The following is an 18,502-nucleotide window of genomic DNA, read 5'->3' as shown; positions in this document are numbered from 1 at the left end:
ATCTGTCAGCAGGTTCAAACGTCATTAGATTGACCATAGAATCACAGAACAGTTTGGGTTGGAAGAGACCTCCAAAGATCCTCTAGTTCCACCCACCCCTGCCATGGGCAAGGACACCTCCCACCAGCCCAGGCTGCTCCCAGCCCCGTCCAGCCTGGCCCTGAGCACTGCCAGGGATGGGGCACCACAGCTGCTCTGGGCAGCCTGGGCCAGCGCCTCGCCACCCTCATTGTAAAAAATTCCTTATGTCCAATCTAAATATAGCTTCTTTCAATCTCATTGCTGGACTGACAAAGAGGGACATGAAAAATACCCAATTTTTTTAAGAAATGAAAGTAAAAATGGGGTGTCTGTTGTATACATCAAATTCCAACATTCTGCAAATATGGCCTTCCAAAAAACATTCAGTATTATTTTTTCCTTCAATGTCAGTATTCTCCAGACCTCAATGGCCACGCCTGGATAAACTAAGACTCACCTGTCTCCATAAGACCTGAAAGCTGTGCTTCCTGCTCAGCAGAATTTTAAATAAACAAGATTTCAATGTTTTGTCTACATCATTATATAGATGATCACAGTTAAACAGTAGGTAGTATTCATCTGTTTTTCCAGAGCACATAAAATTCAAAGCATTTAAACTTTTACAATATTTTCCCATCATTGTGAAAGTGATCACTGAGTAACAGTGGCCACAATTACAATATAATTCTGTTATGCGATCACAGAAAAACTCAAGTCCACAGACCAATGTGTAAGAAGCTGCTATTTAGGTAGCTTGAAAAAAATACTGGATACAAGCTATGCGTAAAATGTTGTTACCAATCAAAAAGAAACACTCTGGGCTTTGTTTGCTTCTTAGTTTATACTTTCTGCCCCTCATAAGACTGAAGCTTCTAGACAAGCACAATATTTGTGTTAATGCTTAGTTTTATATACTAGAGAACAAATACAGTGGAAATAAATCAAGACTCAAACCCTCTGTATAAAAATCACAGTAGAGCTGGTTGCTCCCCCAATTTATTAAAGCACGACAGAATTACCACATCACTAGCATGTTAAATACACTGACTACTCCACAGGCTGCGCAACACACTGATGATGAAGTCCATTCACAGATGTTTCTTGGTTTGTTTTCTTCTCCCCCTAATAGAGCAAAACACGATACCTGTGCTTCTCTTATAATGTATCCGATTAAAAATATCTACCTGTCTTTGTACCTATGTTTGGGGTGAGCCGAGGCATACCAAAAGGTCTTTTTCTCTCTATGCTCCACCTTTATTGAAAGAAAAAATAAAAATCTCTCTGATCAAATAGATTTTCGTATTCTCTTTCTGCCTGGAAAGCTACATGTCAGAAACAGCTGGGAATTCACTTTTCAGCTTGCTCACCAGCTAAGGGTCACAAATACGTATTTTTTTTCCTTGTCTTTGTGAGTAGTCCTTAAGTTGCTGAATGAAATTCCCCTGCTACATGAGTGTCGGTATCAAAGAAATGACAGAAAAAGAGAAAGCAAGACAAAGTTGCATGAAATAACAGATAAAAAGTTTTATGATTTTATGTAGTCAACAAAGAAAAGATGTTAAGAACTTGAAGTTAATAAAAATTTGGACAGTTTCATTGACTCCTACGTAGTACCTAGTCTAAGGGATATAGTTTAGCAGAAAAACAGCCGAGACTGTAGTGAAACACAGGACATTAAGAAGAGAAACACGGGGGATAATTTTGCTAGAGGTGTTAATACACATCTTTCCTGTTTTTGCACAAAAGACATTTCTAAAAGACAGGATTACGGAAAGTAGATCTATGTAGATAAACATCCCAGCTTGCCAAATTCTACACTTGCAGCCTCAAACTGACACACAGGAATCCAGACAGAGTTCTGCATTTGATTATACTGTAAGAGATTGAGAATATATCTTAGTACAAATTCCCTGCCAATATTATATTCCTTCCAATAGCGTATTTCATACCCTTTTGCCAAGTCTAATTTTTAAAGACTTACATAATCCTTTTACTTCCTTTTGGTTATTAGCCTCTACTCTATTCTGCCTTCTATTGGCTATTCAGCCTACACTTAAGTATCTCTGTGCCTTACATTAAATATTTTTATCTATCCTCACTGTTTATACCCTGCAGGCATCTGCAGCCTATTGCTTTCTGCTTTGTTCATCATTACTTACCGAATTCTTTAGCCTTTATTTTTTAATTTTTTGCTCAGACATTTCCTGACTATGCTGGTGTCCCTACACACTCTCTGAATATTTCTGATTAAGTGGTGCATAACTGAACACAATATTCTAGAAACCTCCTCAGTTACTAAGATGAAGTACTTTCCTGATGTAAAATGATAGCCTTCATAGACAGCTTGAATTTCAACCCCGCTTATGTTAAAAACTCAGGTATATTTTAGTATTCATCTTGGTTTTAGGATGTTTTCTGGATTACGACTTCCAACATTTCTATTACCTTTAACAAAGGCAATGAGAAAGGACAAGGGATAACAGAAATGTTTTGCAGCATAAAAAGCCCACTTTTTACATCAATGCAAAATTCTTTTTCAGCCTCCTTTTGAATGCCATTAGAGTTTTATCAAAAAAACTTATTTTAGTCCAAGTCTGCTTTAAAACAGGAGAAGACACAGTTGGGTTACTCCCAGCCGTGCTAACACTGAATGGGAGCCTGGCGTAGAGCTGTGTGGCTTACAGCTCCATGGAAATACCCGTGGTGTTCCCAGCCCTACCTCTGCACAGCACGGCATGGCTGCTGTCCCTCTAATTTACTGGCTTGGATTGGAACGAATCCACAGAGCCTTACTCTTACACAGTCGCTGACTTTTTATTTGTCCTCTCCACTATTTCTATTTGCAAATGTATTGTAATTTGCAAAATTATTGTAATATTGTAAAATTATATATAAAATGGTATTTCACTTATGATTTATTCCAAATAGGAAAATACATTTTAAGGAGCAACACTAACTCATCTCCAGGACCGCAAAGTATCAGAAGGAGCACCCTAAATTGTAAAGATTGTTAAAAATTGGGCATAAGGTTTTTATGCTCTGTCAATTGTTCAATAGGGAGTAACACTTACACAAGTGTTGACGTTTGCGCAGGAAAAGAAACTGGAATTGGAGATAGAGCACTGTTATTCCATGAGGGATTAGATATACACTGGCAACCAAGCGCTTTTCTTTTCTTTTGTGAGCATAATCACCAAGAATCAGTCACATAGTTGCACTGACTTCTTTCAGACTGAACAGCTAAGAAGAAAGGACATTCCATGCAAAAGAAACTAAGAAAGAGAGTCCCACTTCTACATTAATTTTTCTCTCTTTGCCAGACAGTGCCTTCTTGATGTGACTGAAGATGGGGAAGGAGGCAGGCTCAACGCTGGTATCATGTTTTACAGTTAATTGCTTGGATTTCTAGATCTACCTGTGGTGTGGTTTTTTTTATTTGATGACTGTGAAAGTTTTATTCAGTTCCACTAACAGCAGGAATTGGATGGTTAACTTGTCGTGTGAAAAAGCCCAGGAGAAACCTTGCAGCAGCCGTCAGTACCGCAACAAATCTGTACAGCTCTGTGGTAAGCTGTAGTTGCATTATTATTATTTCTATTATCAAAGTGTTTTCTGAACCAAGAGAACCTGTAAACTAAGGAAGGAGAGGGATTTACAGAATAGCTGAGGGACACACTGCCAGGAGGCTGGAAAGCTGCTTCAGCACCTAACTGTTGTTAATTATGCCTCCAGGTGTGCTGCAGACAGAGCCAGAACTCTGCCCCCAGTCCGGTGCTTTACCTCTGGAAAAGTCATGCCCAGCAAATGCCATCTCAGAGCATCCTTCCTTTGCTCCTGAACATTGCTACTCAGTGAACAATGGGCAGCTTTTAAAATACTAATCTTGAAACACTGAAATAAACTGTTTTAGTGGAGACAAATTAACCAGTAGATTTGAACATCTTATGGTGCACACGGAAGTTTCAGTATGTCTTGACACACATTTCACTTCATACATTTTGGAATGGCAGGTTTTGCTTTCACAGCCAGGTAGATCAAGCCAAACAGAGCCAAGCTTAGGCTGCATGGATGATATTTGAAGGAAATAACACATGTGATACTGCACACTTCTCATCCATGAGAATATTCATGTACATGATTAAAGTTTAAGTTTCTAAGTGGAGAGAGGAAGACAACTTGCTAACTACATGGCTGTGAGCCAAACATCATCACTGAAGGCTGGCACGCTGGGTGGACACAAGCATTTGTGTAGATGTCTTTGCAAGGGAAGCCTTATGCTTAAGTATAAAGTTATCTCCACATAACAAAATCAAGGGAAAAATAGCAGCAGTGTTACAAAGCATTCAGTTAGCCCAGGTGATCTCAGGTGAGTGTAACTGCTTAAGCTTGAACTAAAAGAGCTACATCGCTCCACTCCACTGAGAGCAGGAATCAGAATACACAGAGACACCACTGTTACAAGAGCTCCAGTAAGCCTAAGGATAGCTAAGTATTCACCACTACAGAGAAATGTGGGGAACTAAAAAAATGAAAAAAAAAAACCCTGCAAATTTCTGGAAAGATGCAGATGACTGTATCCATAGTGCACATCTACTTATTTGGGAAATCAACAGTGGATTCACAGAAGCCATGATTTCTTTCCTTTGGTTCTATCATGAAGAGAGACCAAGGACCAGGGAGTGTGTAACCCACAGTCAAATCTGGTGCTGGGGTAGAAGAGCCTGAAGCAAATCTTTCTCACTGCCTTTGAAGATCTCATGGGATTTACCATGCCAACAGGCAGTTTCTGCAGTCTCTCTGACAATTAAAAAAGCTCAACTGAGATGGATTTCTCTTGTTCCCTGCCACTGAATTCAAAACAGGAGGAGATGGCACAATCCTTGACAAAATCTGTTTCAAAATTTACATTTGAATGAAAGGGCATACTATCACAGGTTTTAAATTTTTTTATAAAAAGAAACATAACCAAAACAAACAAATTGGTTACTCCAGCATTGCAAAAAATAAGCAGAAGAAAAAATACTATATATTTTAGAGAAACAACCCCAAAATACCATCAACAAAACAAACAACACCAGCCGTGAATTTCAACAAATGCAGAACTAACGAAACCCACCAAACCAACAGGACCAACGACTGAAATTTGGTTTCCTCATGACAGACATGGCACTGGAACTATAAGCCTGCTCACGCTTAGGACTGCTAACAGGAATCGACTCTGCTGGAAATAACATCTGCTGGTCAATCAGTGGTCGCTCTCTTTCACATGTTCGATGTAGAACATGATAGCTCAGATACATAGCATCCGTTTTACAGCTGCTGTGCCTGAGAACTATGGTATAGGTGAACAAAGTGGATAGTTGAGCCAACTGGTAAGAAGGGACAAATGCAGTTACCATTTGGCACAAGTGCGGCTTCTTGGGTAGCTATGGAAGCACATGCCAGCGCTGCTCTCTGACAAACACTCTCTTCTCACCCATCTCCTGCGCAGGACTGTGCTCACCCCACAGCCCTGGGGAACGAGGCAGCATGGTTTGAGCAAACATTTCTGAACCTCACCCCTTCCTGCATATAACACCTATACGTGTATCAACACAAAGCATTGAACAGGGGCATCCAAACACACAAAAAAGGTAGGCTCCTCTCCGTTTGCCTGGCAGCCCACAGATACGATGTGGAACCTGGCTATTATTAGACACACCACTACCATGCAAGTTTTCTGTCTTCATACACCATGGATAAGCTGTAAAATTATTCTTGGTGCCATGCTTACTCCATGGAGTTTGGCTGTACCTAGCTTTACACAGCTGTGGAATGGGAAGAGGAAGCATGCGTGGAATTCCCAACATCACCCTGGCGGTCCCAGAATTGTTATAGCCAAGGCAGAGCCAGCTCTCCTGTGTCCCAGTCACCCCCCTGCAGCCACCCTCCTCTGGTGGAGGGCTTTTATCCAGCTTCCTGTTTCAAACATCAGTACACCTCTCTTTAGAACAAAAGCTGGGCTGTACTGAGCAAAAGTTGTACCAATCTTGCGAGATTAAAATTCACATAAGCTGGTACATAAACCAAATTGCTTTTAGAAGTTAAATTTTAAGATGAATGACTGGTAAAGCCTTCTATATGCTGGCAGGAGCCCATAAAATATATAAAACATTTTTTTCACTTGTTTTAAAGTTGTATTTTAGTTCTGAGATCTAATTCTGATTCTCTACTGCTTCATAGTACATGATATTCCACACTATTACATCTGAAACAGTACGCTCAAGAAGTTAAATCAGTGTTCCTAGTGCATCAGACAGCTACAGAAACACCACCATTGTTAACATTCCTTTTCTTTGACTCTTTTTAAGGACAGAATGTACTTTTTACTTGTTATTTCAGCCAAGTCAATATAAAATACCTTAGGAGCTTCAGGTCAAATTAAGAAGGAACACATGTACACACCAGTAAGCACACTGAACAACAGCATAAAGCTACTACGGCTTTTGCATGGGGAATGTAAAATGATTTAGCAGAACAAAAGTTCTCAACAGTTAATTTCTTATGTAATTTAAACAGGTGATTAAGAAGATTTTTTGATTCTCCCCAAAGGAAAGATTCCAGTGCAGCCGAATAGATGTGAGCATCTCTGGTGGTTCTGCAGCTGACACATTTGATGACATATCTATCATTTCTTTACTGATAACCTTCTATGTGATCCTATCAATAAAGAAGCAATTAACTTACAGAATTAGACTTCCTCCTATGACAGGAACCATTCTGTGTCTTGACAGTTCAGGCTTTCTGCACCTTTTAGCCATTCTGCCTTAACACAAAATGTATCTAAGCTTCTCTCTTCTGAGGCAAACATTTAGGTGATTCCTATGCAAGAGTAACTGAAAAGGTCCATTACTGTATTGTTTAAATTTATATCCAAGTGGTATGCTTTACCATGAAGTTCTGGTTTCTTTCCACATGTGCTACACAGGGTGAAAAGACACTTAATGGGTTTTAAACAACTGTATTAATTTAAGCTGTGCTGACTAATGTGGATGAATTTGTAATATTCTGAATAAACAAACAATTAGCTCTTAGGGTAGAAATCTGTTATTAAACAAAATAACATTATATTAAACAAAAGATTAAGCCACCAATGCACAAAGGAAATAACAAAAAATGTGACAGCACTGGCTTTGGAACATGGAAGAAGACTGGTTTGACCAAATGCAAATGTTTATATTTGGTCTTAGTCACTCTAGAAGCATTTTGTGAACAACAGAAAGAAACACATAGTTTTAAAGTGCAATTCACTTAACCATGCCTGCCTAGAGATGAGCTATTTTTTCTACGCTGTCTACTACAGAAAGTTTAGAGGACTAGCTCCAATATACACATCTACATTATAAACCTAAAAATCTGGGCAAGATGACAGACTGTGCAAGTGATGGAGACTAAAATACTACGAATTTATTCCTTCTGGCTAAATCCCCTCCATTACCAGAATGCAGTTTGGCACAGATGATTCACAAAGGGCTCTTGTTGCCTAAACCTTCACTGACTCTAATGCTGAAAGACTGCAGATTCAAGACTGTATTGCCCATTTCAATGCACATATACTAACAGACGCATTGCCTAAGCTCTCACTAATTAGAACAGAAAAAAAGATATATATCATCCCCTTCCCAATAATGTAATGGACACTGTTAATCTGAAGCTTTTCCCTTGGCAATTATAAAAGAATAATTACAAGTGTAGCAAAAGATTGATCAGGTTTATATGAAGAAAGTGAAGAGATCCCCATCCTGACTTCAAATTTAAATGTCTCTTTTGAACTGCACACAAGGACAAGACAGTCAAGAGGATATCACACAGCTAATTATTTGGAAAAAGTAATTTCACAGTGGTCTAATTTTTGCTTTTGAAAATGTGATCAACTCTTAAGGAAGCACGGAAGGTGCATGTGTTAGGGAAATGAAGGAAAAGGTACACCAACTTACTGCCTAGACCACCAGCACCACACAAAGTGTCGACAGGGAAAAAAAAAATCATATTTAATTTCCCCCCATATTATCAGCTGCTTTTCCCTTGGAAAAAATCTCAGTGCTGTACAGTCATAAAAATTTCAAAAAGAGAAACTGTAACGAAAAAGATATTAAATTAGTTGACCATCATCCAGGACAATCATGGTGTATTAAGATAAACTTACTCTGTGGATATCTAGATAGATTTTCTTTGTATGTCCATTTACATGAATTATTTGCACTGCATAGGCTCTTAGTCTTCTAAAAGACATAAGGAAAATAAAATATAACTTTGTCACAGCATAATCGTCCCTTCTGTCTGACAGACATTAGGAGAGGAAAAAAAAATGTTACTGAAAAAATGAATATTGAAATGACATTACCAAGCTTATTTTCAAAGTGGAAGGCAATTAGACTGTGAAAATATTCTCTTCCATTAACTTCCTCTGGTAAGATAGAAATAAAGTAAATAAATATGAAGATGGATGGTTATCATTGATGCACAGTGACAGCTACTCAGTACGTTACATTGAAGGACTATGTTCTATCAGTCCAGACTTTATGCAGTGACAGGCAAATCCCTAACAATCAGGTAGGCTAAAAATCCACTTACGTACAGTTTAAAAGTTGTTTGGGCCTTTTTTTTAAAAAAAAACCTGAAGAAGTTGTGGTGAAATTAGAATAAACTTAATTTGTTGTTTAATTAAACAAACCATTTATTAGTTTTATGGGATTTAGGCTGATAACTATGTCAAAGGATTTTCAGAATGGCTCTTTGTACCTATGCCCCTGACACTATAGATACTCAAGCTGAAGTACCACCACTGCCTCATCTTTAGAGGTGCAGAAGACACTCGTTTTAGAGGGTGTGCTTTTGGCTTGACCTCTTTGGAGGTCAATATATAATGTTGACAAAAAATTACCACTTAACCTTGTAATAGCAATTTTTAAACTTTAAAGAGGGCAGTTTTGCTTAACGTCCAACTATTAACTATTCCGGCCACTCTGCAATCTCATTCAGGCATTTCTAGAAGAAATTCCCTTGACAACCTGATCTTACATGCAACTGGGATCTCCCTGCCCAGAGACAGGCAAAAGGCACCTGGACATGGCCCAGCCTAGAGCAGGGGGGATGGACCAGATGACCTCCAGAGGTACCCCCCAACCTCAGCACTCTGTCATTCTGTGAATTGAAACGTAACAAGTAACCCCGTACCTCTGCAGGGCTACAGGGTACCTTTTGCTGCGATGGCCCTCGATCTTAACGCTTACAACGAAAAAGCAGTACAGACATAGCTTTCAACTTGCTCGCTTGTGCTCAAGCTTCAGGGGCTTAATGCATCAGTCCTAAAGCAAATCCAGGTTCCCTCTGCACCCAACAGAGAGCAGCTTTGTCTCAGAAGACCCAAGACAAGCGCTGCCTTCTTGAGTTAGGCAGTCAATCATGAGTGATTTGGTTTGCTATGGATTCTGCATCAGCCCTCCAGTTCCTGAACTCTGTCCTATACAGAGGAACAGGTGGAACCAGTCTCAGAGGTTCTCTGGATGCTGGGAGGTTTCTGAAGTGTTCTAATGCAAATTACTTTGCATTAATAGAGCACATACAGTAACATTCACCTTACTCCCAGCAAGCTCCCAGTCCTTCCTGATGTGAGCATAACCGGAGACATGTCAAACAAAATCAAAACACAAAAAAGTGTTACACCCAATTCTATATTGCTACTTTTTAAAATGTAAGCTTAGTAGAAACGAGTTAATCTTCAGTACTGAAATTATACAAAGGCTACATTTAGCAACCTATTTTCACCCTTGCAGCACACAATTCTCTGTCACAATCAATGCAGCAGAACTCAGTAAAACACTCCTGTTTAATAGGATGTCATTTATCCGCAAATATACTTTACAATAACGGATTTTCAACTACCGCAAATTGATTTTATTTCATTCCTTCCACATGTCATTGTGCCACAGAGGATAACTCCTTTGATATTAATAGTAATGAAGATGCATTGCATCTGACAGCCCTAACAACATGTTTAATAGAACATTTTAACTTTAAGTAGATGAAGAATCAGAAGGGAACACTTTTTCAGATTCCACTGTTTCAGAACACAGTTCTGAATAAATGAAATTATGCTACTTAAAAGTTATTTCCACTTTGATATTATTTCTATTTAATTTGACAGTTTTATTTTGGGAAGATCACATTCTGACATACTGCAAATTATTCTCCCCAAACAATACAGTTTATCCTTTTGTATCTGCTTTAATCAAATTTGTCTCAACAGCCTCCTGTTTCTGGTAAATAATTCTGGCAATTAATCACCCTAACTTACCCTAAAATGACAATCCTGTGGTGTCACTCATAGAGAAACACTACAAAACATATTCTTTCAAACTGCTCCTGCACAATATGGTGAGAGATTTATTCAGGCTTTATTTTACATATTTTGTTAACAGAAACTGCTGCTTCTGTGGAATAGCAGGAGTTTTGCCAGTCATGTGGGTCAGACCTTATTTCTTTCCTGCAGTTTGAGTTTGCACTTAGGAGCTCCTCAAAGCATGCTCACCTACCTACCTCAAATGGTGCCATCATGTTCTACACAGAAACTCCCTTTACTGAGTTTCACCTTTATTCCAGCTCTCTCCCATGCAATCTGTTTGCATAAGGAAAACACCTACTTTTCTAGGAGGTGTATCTTCTCTATAATTGCATGTGCAGAGAATGCTTAGGAAGAGAGTGCATGTGGCAATTTTAAAGTAAAGTGTAACTACAAGTTCAAGCCTTTTGTTTAAGGAAGCAATATATGTGCGGTTATTACAGCTTGGCAAATTTAATAACACTGAAAAAAACCCCAAACCCTAGCTAAAAATGAAACAAAAATCACCATCAACTGCACACTGTGCTGTCATTGCCTTTCCTTTTCCCAGTTCCTCTTTTCATTATGAAAGTTCTAACAAAACATTCCCCCTCATTTTTAGCGCAAACAGGGCAGCAATCAGCACCTTACACATTTTTAGCTTCTGGACCAAGTACAGCTGTGCAAGGTGACCTCTATCTACCTGCTTTGTAACAACACTCTTCACAAAAAGAAAACACGGTAGACAGCAAGACATAGCGTTAAGATGTTACTCCTACTGACCCAGAACTACCACCTCATTTGAACAGCACAACAGAGTGAAAAATGACCTTCAGGAATGTACGTTTTTAAATGTTAAAATGGAAATCATCAAGTCATTTAGCAACAGAACAAGCTTTTAAGACCAGTGTTAACACAAACCTTGCTTGCAAACAAAAGCCATAAACCAGAGATGATAAGAAAGGTGAAATGCTGTAACCAACTCCTGACACCTGAAACCTATTTCAAAGAGCTAATAATCCAGTCTATTCTTGAAAATTTATGTTGACATTTACTTTTGCTCACCACATTTACCTCTTGCTTGTAAGACTAGCAACTTGAACATTACATACGAACAGCTCTTGGCTCCAGCCCTGAAGTCCTGTGCTGTTTGCAAATGCCACTGGAATATGTGCTTAGACAGAAGCCACCATCAGGCTGGAGTTAAACACTCTGCAATTACGTTTAGAATTGTGCGTGTTGGGTGGGTTGTGGTGTGCGTGAAAACACTACCATTCTTACACCCTTTTCTTTATCCATTACTTAGCAACTAGTTGTCTTCCAGTTTCCTTTTGGGAAACTATTTTCCCTATATACTAAGTAGGAAGGAATCCAGAGGTGCCCACCAACCTGCTTGTGGAACTTAGCTCAGCAGGCACTTGTGTGTCACTTGAGAGAAAACAAGCGACAGTAACCAGTAAGTCATCTTATCTTACACTTTTATTCACATAGAGGTACAAGCAACACTGCATGGACTCTCCTCTAGCCTGAAGGTTGAAGGAACTGCTACACCTGGAATCAGAGACTACTCAAAGCCAGACAGACTGTCTTTTTTCTCAAGGCCCAAACAATCTGCATTGGTAGTTACTGATCTGCATCCTCGGTGAGTTCTGGCTACTAATAACTACTCACTTTAAGACAAAAGAAATGGCACTTTGCTGTAACGATGATTAGTTTCTGCATATACTTTACCTGTACATCGTTGGTGTTCATTCTTGTTCCCTCCTTCCCAACGAAGATGTCATCTATGTCAACCAGAATGTACCTATCCAAGGACAGTCTGAGCTTCTTTCCAGACAGGAAAGAGATGGCATCTATGAAAATCAGCTTGTGCAGCCAAAAATTCAAGTTACTGCCGAAAAGGACCCGTTGAATCCCATCGTGAAGCCCCAGGTCATGAATTACTGTGGCATAGAGAGCACTTATAGCAGCAGGTGGTGAAAGTTTTTCTGGTGTCTTTACTTTTGCAAATATCACTGGTTGATAAGCTGTGTGATTAATCTGGAAAACCGCCCAGTCATTTCCAAGCAAGGGACCTTTCTCAAGCTTAGAAGATTTAGTCACATGAAGCAGTGGGGAATGAGGGTTAATGCAACAGTCCTTAATACCCAGATTGCTGTGGACATGAAAAGGAAAGCCCTTCAACTGAACGCTCTGCAAGCTGTTATCATTGCCTTTGTGAAATCCAATAACACCTACACCATATTCTATACAGTACTTATCTAGAAGGCCTCTGTTCCAAGAGTCCATGTTCACATACTTTAGAATATTTTCATATACTATGAGAGCATATTTGCCTTTATTTTTGTCTATGAGCACCGGGAGGTCACCTTTCCCAGGTGCAATCTCAATGTGAAACTGAAATCTGCTAGATTCTAAAATGGTTATTATATCTTGGCCTAATGCTGAGTACTGGCTTTCCACAAACACCAGCACTACAAGATCTGTCCTCAGGGGATCAATAGGCTTCATGGTCTTCAACTCCATCAGCTTGTATGGCAATAGTTGAGGATCACCACATTCCACTTCTGAAGAGATTTCAGAAAGTTCATTTTCCTGTTTGTAGCCATTATACAAGTAGTACGCAGAAATAACTATGCTCACCATGCAAAAAGTGGCCAGCAAAATAACTGTTCTTTGAAAATGTCTGTGAAGTTTCACGATAAAACTCATGTTGTTTACTTGCCTTAGATTGTTCTTGACAGCAGCATTAAAAACAAATACAGATTCTCAATAACTTGTTCCTGTCCTCTGAAATATTTATGTCACCATTGCAGCGCGTACCTCTATCTTCCACAAAGCTTTACAGAAGGTATAGTCTAGAAGAAAAGAAAATCAGAGATTTAATTGAGGCATCATGCTTGTGAAGTCTCATCGCACCTAAGCTAATGGTGAGCAAAGAAATCACTGCCAAACAGAGGTTTGGGAAGAAACAGCTCAAAATTTCATAGTGCAAATTTGAAATTTTGCACTGGTACCGTTACTTCTTCCTGCTCCCATTAGCTGCCATGCGCATCTGAATGTCTCTAAATCTCACAGGCTCCTTACCCTGGAGGATCAAGTAAAAGAGGGTACACACAGGAGGCACTGAAAAGCAAGATACAGCCTCAAGGGAACTTTATGTTTTTCTGAAAACTTTTTTTACCTAAAGATAACTCCAAGTAGAAAACTGCTGACAACACAAATATTGAAGAAAATTTATAACCTTCCTCCTTCCACCCCCACACCACATTCTACATAGTTAAACAAATTCCATCATATATTAATTTTTGAAGAACCAAGGAGTTCTTTATAAAACATGCACATTTTAACTGTTGTATACATACATAATGATATACTCTGTATTACATGTATTACAGGAGTATATTTAAAACAAAGCTACACTTTTTCCTGCAACATTAGAAATAAACAAATAGCATTTAGTGGACTATGTACTGTTTTGCAAATTGTTGGAAGCACTTTGTATTTCTTTGTATAAAGAAAGCATAAAATAATCCAGCCCTTAAATTTGAGAAAATAAAGTAATATATCAAAAGCTAACTTAGAGGCAGATCACCTAAGGATATATTTATGCTTTGACTTGTACCTAAAGAAAGCCAACAAAGTTCAAGCCAACAGTACGATTGCTGTCAGAAGTTTCTAACGAAACAACTGAAGGATGTGACAGGCATAAATACCATACGTTACAAAGGAAGGTTTTGAAATATCTAAAGGGTATGAAGATCTAGAACATGCTACAGTAACTTCACAATGTAGTACACAACCATTCCCATTTGTAAATGGGACTAGGAGAAGCTACGTGTGTAACATCAACATGGTCATTTCCAAACAGCGCTTAATCCTTCCAGGCTCAGTTTTTAGTAAAAATAAAAAGGCTAAAAATAGAGCTGAAAAAGTGAGCATCAAGAAGCTCCAGAAGTATAACCAATATATAATATGAACTTTTCTGTAGAGACTGACAGGAACAAATAAATTTTCTCGAGAGATCATAATAACAAATGATACCTACTCAAGCTCTATCCCAAGTTTTGTACTTTCTAAGGTTTACTAGGTTTTTGTTAGAGATTTTGATTCCTAGAATGGCTGACAACCTTCAGTACTGCATCGGGAAGCAGGTGAGGACAGTCAGCTTCTGATCTGAAGAGATTTTCTGATCTGATCTGAGCATATACAAGACTAATCACATATTAATAAAGGGAGAAAAAGGAGGAGTTGTAAAAAAAACCCCCAAAACAACCAAACAAATGAAACCACCAACCCACCAGCAGCAAAACCAAAGGAGAGGTCCTGCACCTGTGCCACTGACCCACTGACAGGTGCTCCTCTCCCCACACTGTGAAGGTGGCAGCCTCTCACTCCAGGTTTTCAAAAATGTTAAGAAATATAATGGGCTTAACAGCACCTATGTAACTGCCAAACTGCCACAGCTTTAAGTCCCAAAGACTGATCCTCCCAGTGCCATGATGAGCACAAAGTAAAAATAAGAGAGTAGGAAAATGAGATAAGGGGAAAGAAACTACACGGCATCCTAGTTATCAAAACAGCAAAATTAAGCACCAAGAGTAAGTGTATGTAAGTTGCCTCATTCCCAGCTAAGATTCCCTTTAAACTTGCATCTCACCAGAAAAGCCTGCTTTCTGGATATATTCTACTCTCTTCATCATTTCCTCACAGATGCCAGCATATTAACCCTTTCTGTTCTGGGTGGACTTAGATCCAGCCTTGAACCTTACTTGCAACTGCACAAAGGCTCGCATATAGCTTTTAGAGAGAAGACTTGCCTTTCACCCAGCATACAGGCTCATTAATTGGTGTTGGGCAAAAATGACATAATCCCCGTTTTTTAGTTTCTAGGTGCATGTATCCGAAAAGAATTTGAAGAAGGCATAGACCGAGTGACAATCTGCAAGTACCTTTAGAAGAACTCAAAGTACAATTGTAAGTATTGAAATGTCCGATCCTTGTCAAGCTAGCTTCAAGAATATCAGCTTAGATAGCAGAAAAGATATTTAATGTGGTAAGAAGTCAGGTGAAAGAAAGAACTCTACCCTGAATGAGTAAAACCAGAGAGATGTTTCCAGACAGATGATTTTTCATTACACACACAAAGGATTCTTTTCATTTTGCATTTTCAATTCAGCTGCCTGAATGCCAAGAAACTTGTAATTTAGTGGCAAAAATTAATACTTACTGCATTCTGTAGAAAAGCTGTACACACACCTACTTATCTTCAATAACCACAGACCTGGCTGGCTTACCTCACACAGAGCCCAGGATACAAGAGATGCCAGCCTGCAAAGCCCAACTCTTGCTGACAAAAGTACCACGAATAACTTGTTTGAATGACATAGTCAACCATCAGCCAGCCTGCAAGCACAATGCCTGTCTGCTTCTTTTAGCCCTAAGCTCCTCTAACACGTCCCAAAATACCCCTATTCTTACAACAGAAACCACCAAAGTCCTACCGAGAGGAATTCCCAGCAGCATGATACAAAAGTTTCTTTACTGGCATATGCTTCTGACAGTCACCTGAACCTGAGGATCCTGTCTGGAGCAGGGAAAAATTACAGTGACCTAAGCTCATGGCAAGAAAGGGCTGATTAGACAGAGTTGTTTGAATGAGAGGTTACAGACAGGCTACAACCCAAGGGCTGCTAAAGTAAGCAGCAGGAGCAGCCGACACATTTGCAGCAAGGATGCAGTTCCTAATGCCGTTCCATGGAGCAGAAAATCTGGAGCCAACCCAGAAACCTGTACTTTTGTCAAGAAATCTTCTGTCATTTTATCCTTAGCTCCTAATTGCAGGTACCTCCTGGGGCTACAGAGTGCAGCTGTAGGGAGGAGTGGATGGAAATGCCAAGACAGATGTGAGGTTTGACTCTGAGGAATGAGGAATTCTCCCCAGACCCAGCAGGACACAGCCAGACTTGGCACCCTCACCACTGAAGACAGGAAGAAAGGGGAATGGAATGGAGTAAGGCACAAGTTTTACATGCATGCTTTCGCCAATCAGCTTGATGCTTATGTAATTTTCACTTATTTAAGGACTGTTTTACATGCCAAGAGTTCAAAAGAACATTGACAGAAAAAATAAAAAACCCAAGGAGAACACACATTTAGTAATATCAAAATAGTTTCAAAGCCTGACAGGGTACAGCTGCTTTCCTAGAGGAACAGCAGCATTTTACTGTAGGCGACAGTACTTGCTAGGTATTCCACTGGCATCTTAACAGTACCATGCTAAAGGAAGTCATCATGCACCAGACTTCACAACTGTATAGAGATCTTCAGTGTGCATCACCCACAACATGCTGTGGGACCTCTCAAGACCACTACAGTGGCATTTATCACAGCTTCAGGCATGGCTTCAGGGAAAATGGTCCTTGTTCCCTTTCACTACCAACAGTAAAACCAGACCAAGGGCGTAATCCAGACTGTATCAACAGTGGGTAAGCTGATAGAAGCAGCATCTCAGAGCAGGACAGTACTTATGGAGTCTTACTTTCATGATGAAAGAACACAGTATTTTAAAAAAAAAAATGAAGAAGTCATGATAGCTTGAACTGCAATACAATAAAAAATATAATAATCCAGGTACAGGAAAAAGCCTTAAAGAAAAAAAAAAAAAAAGAGTCTAGAAACTCTTCACCAGAGTTCAAGCTCGTTAGTATTGTTTCAGTGGAAAAGCCATGAAAAAGACCTGTAGCTAACATAAGCAGCCTAAGCTCATTGATTCCCATGGAGTCATGTGGTGTTCAGTGAAAGAAAGATATGGTCTCACCTGTATCTCAAAGGACTTGAAAATGGGTGCCAGACATTATACGAATCCAATGTTCCACAAAGATGAAGTTGAAATTTTACCTCCAAAATGATTTGTACGGTATTTTTTCACTGTCTGAAGCAATAAAAGCTGCCTCATTGTTCTGTATCTAGAACCTTATTGTTTCATCTCCACAGAACTTCGCATTTTCATGCTACCATCTGAAAATTCAGAGCAGAACCTTTTCCCTGTGCTGCTCCAAGTATGAGGTATCAGAATACCTCCCCAACGTGAAAATTGGGGATCTTCGAATATTTAGAATATTTAGATTAATTTTTTTTTAACTTGTGGACACACTATGGAGGAGAAGATCTGGCTAAGAGAAAGCTGACTCATGGAAGTAAGTTTTGTATTTTATTCTGAATACAGCAATGCTCAATAACATTCTCATCTACTGCAGAAGCAACTGCAGCCCAGGATTAGTTCACATGAAAAATCTCATGACTACAGGAAGGAAGTATCACCTTATTAACTGGAAGATTTAAAATTCTAAGCAGTACTGCTGGGTAGTCACAATTACAGGTATCTTCAGACAGATAGAAGAAACAGATGTATTAGAATAGAGATCTTCAGCTGTGGGTTTTTTGTTGCTTTTTTAAAAAATTGTTTTGTTGTTTGTTTTGGGGTTTTATTTAATTCACTAACAAGGCAGTACTGGTAAGACAACAAATAATGTGATGAACTCAAACAAGCTGAACTGCACCATAAGGAGCCTGGTGAGTTCCTACCATTTGCAGCTTCCCTTAGTTTGTTGTTCCATCGCTAACCATAAATGACCAAATTCTTGGCTTCTACAAATCATTTCAGCACAATAACCCTAATGGAAATATTTACATGAGACAATACTGGCTGGGGACTTAGCCCATTAACGAGGTGCAGTAAGTGAACATAAAGAACATGAAATCATAAGTCTTGATTTTTGTATTTTCTGGCAGTAAGATTTATGTAATAAATAGTAAAGCAGCGTCCCCAGAAGTCTTCGCAGTCAGCCTGGAACCCAGTCCCTGGGCTCAGGCTCACAGGCAGCCGCTGACGGTCTCTGCCCCGTGAGCGTCATGGCAACCCTGCAAACATTGTGTCCTCCGTGGTACATTTTTTGCACGAAGACTTTCATGGTGCACACAGCTCCTTTCCATGGGGTTTGTAAGACCGGCTTTTCCACACAGCAGAAACACACTGTGTTCTGGACTCAGTAGCTGCAAAGAAATGTGGTTCTGACCATTCAATTTCATAATCGGTATTTATATTTTCTGGAACTAAAA

At 39.3% G+C, this 18,502-nt stretch overlaps 1 protein-coding gene across 1 annotated transcript in view; it reads right to left on the bottom strand.

Moving 5' to 3' along the window:
• The window catches only part of LOC119151003 (bifunctional heparan sulfate N-deacetylase/N-sulfotransferase 3), a 69,972-nt gene that overhangs the window by 48,792 nt on the left and 2,678 nt on the right, over window positions 1-18,502 (bottom strand). Inside the window, exon 2 of the mRNA XM_037394273.1 lies at window positions 12,113-13,239. Coding sequence (XP_037250170.1) covers window positions 12,113-13,093 — 981 coding nt within the window. The 5' untranslated portion in view covers window positions 13,094-13,239. The remainder of the gene's footprint in view (window positions 1-12,112; window positions 13,240-18,502) is intronic.

This window comes from Falco rusticolus, chromosome 1 (assembly GCF_015220075.1).
Source record: "Falco rusticolus isolate bFalRus1 chromosome 1, bFalRus1.pri, whole genome shotgun sequence".
Classification (NCBI taxonomy): domain Eukaryota; kingdom Metazoa; phylum Chordata; class Aves; order Falconiformes; family Falconidae; genus Falco; species Falco rusticolus.
This window is presented reverse-complemented; position numbering and strand designations above follow the sequence as displayed.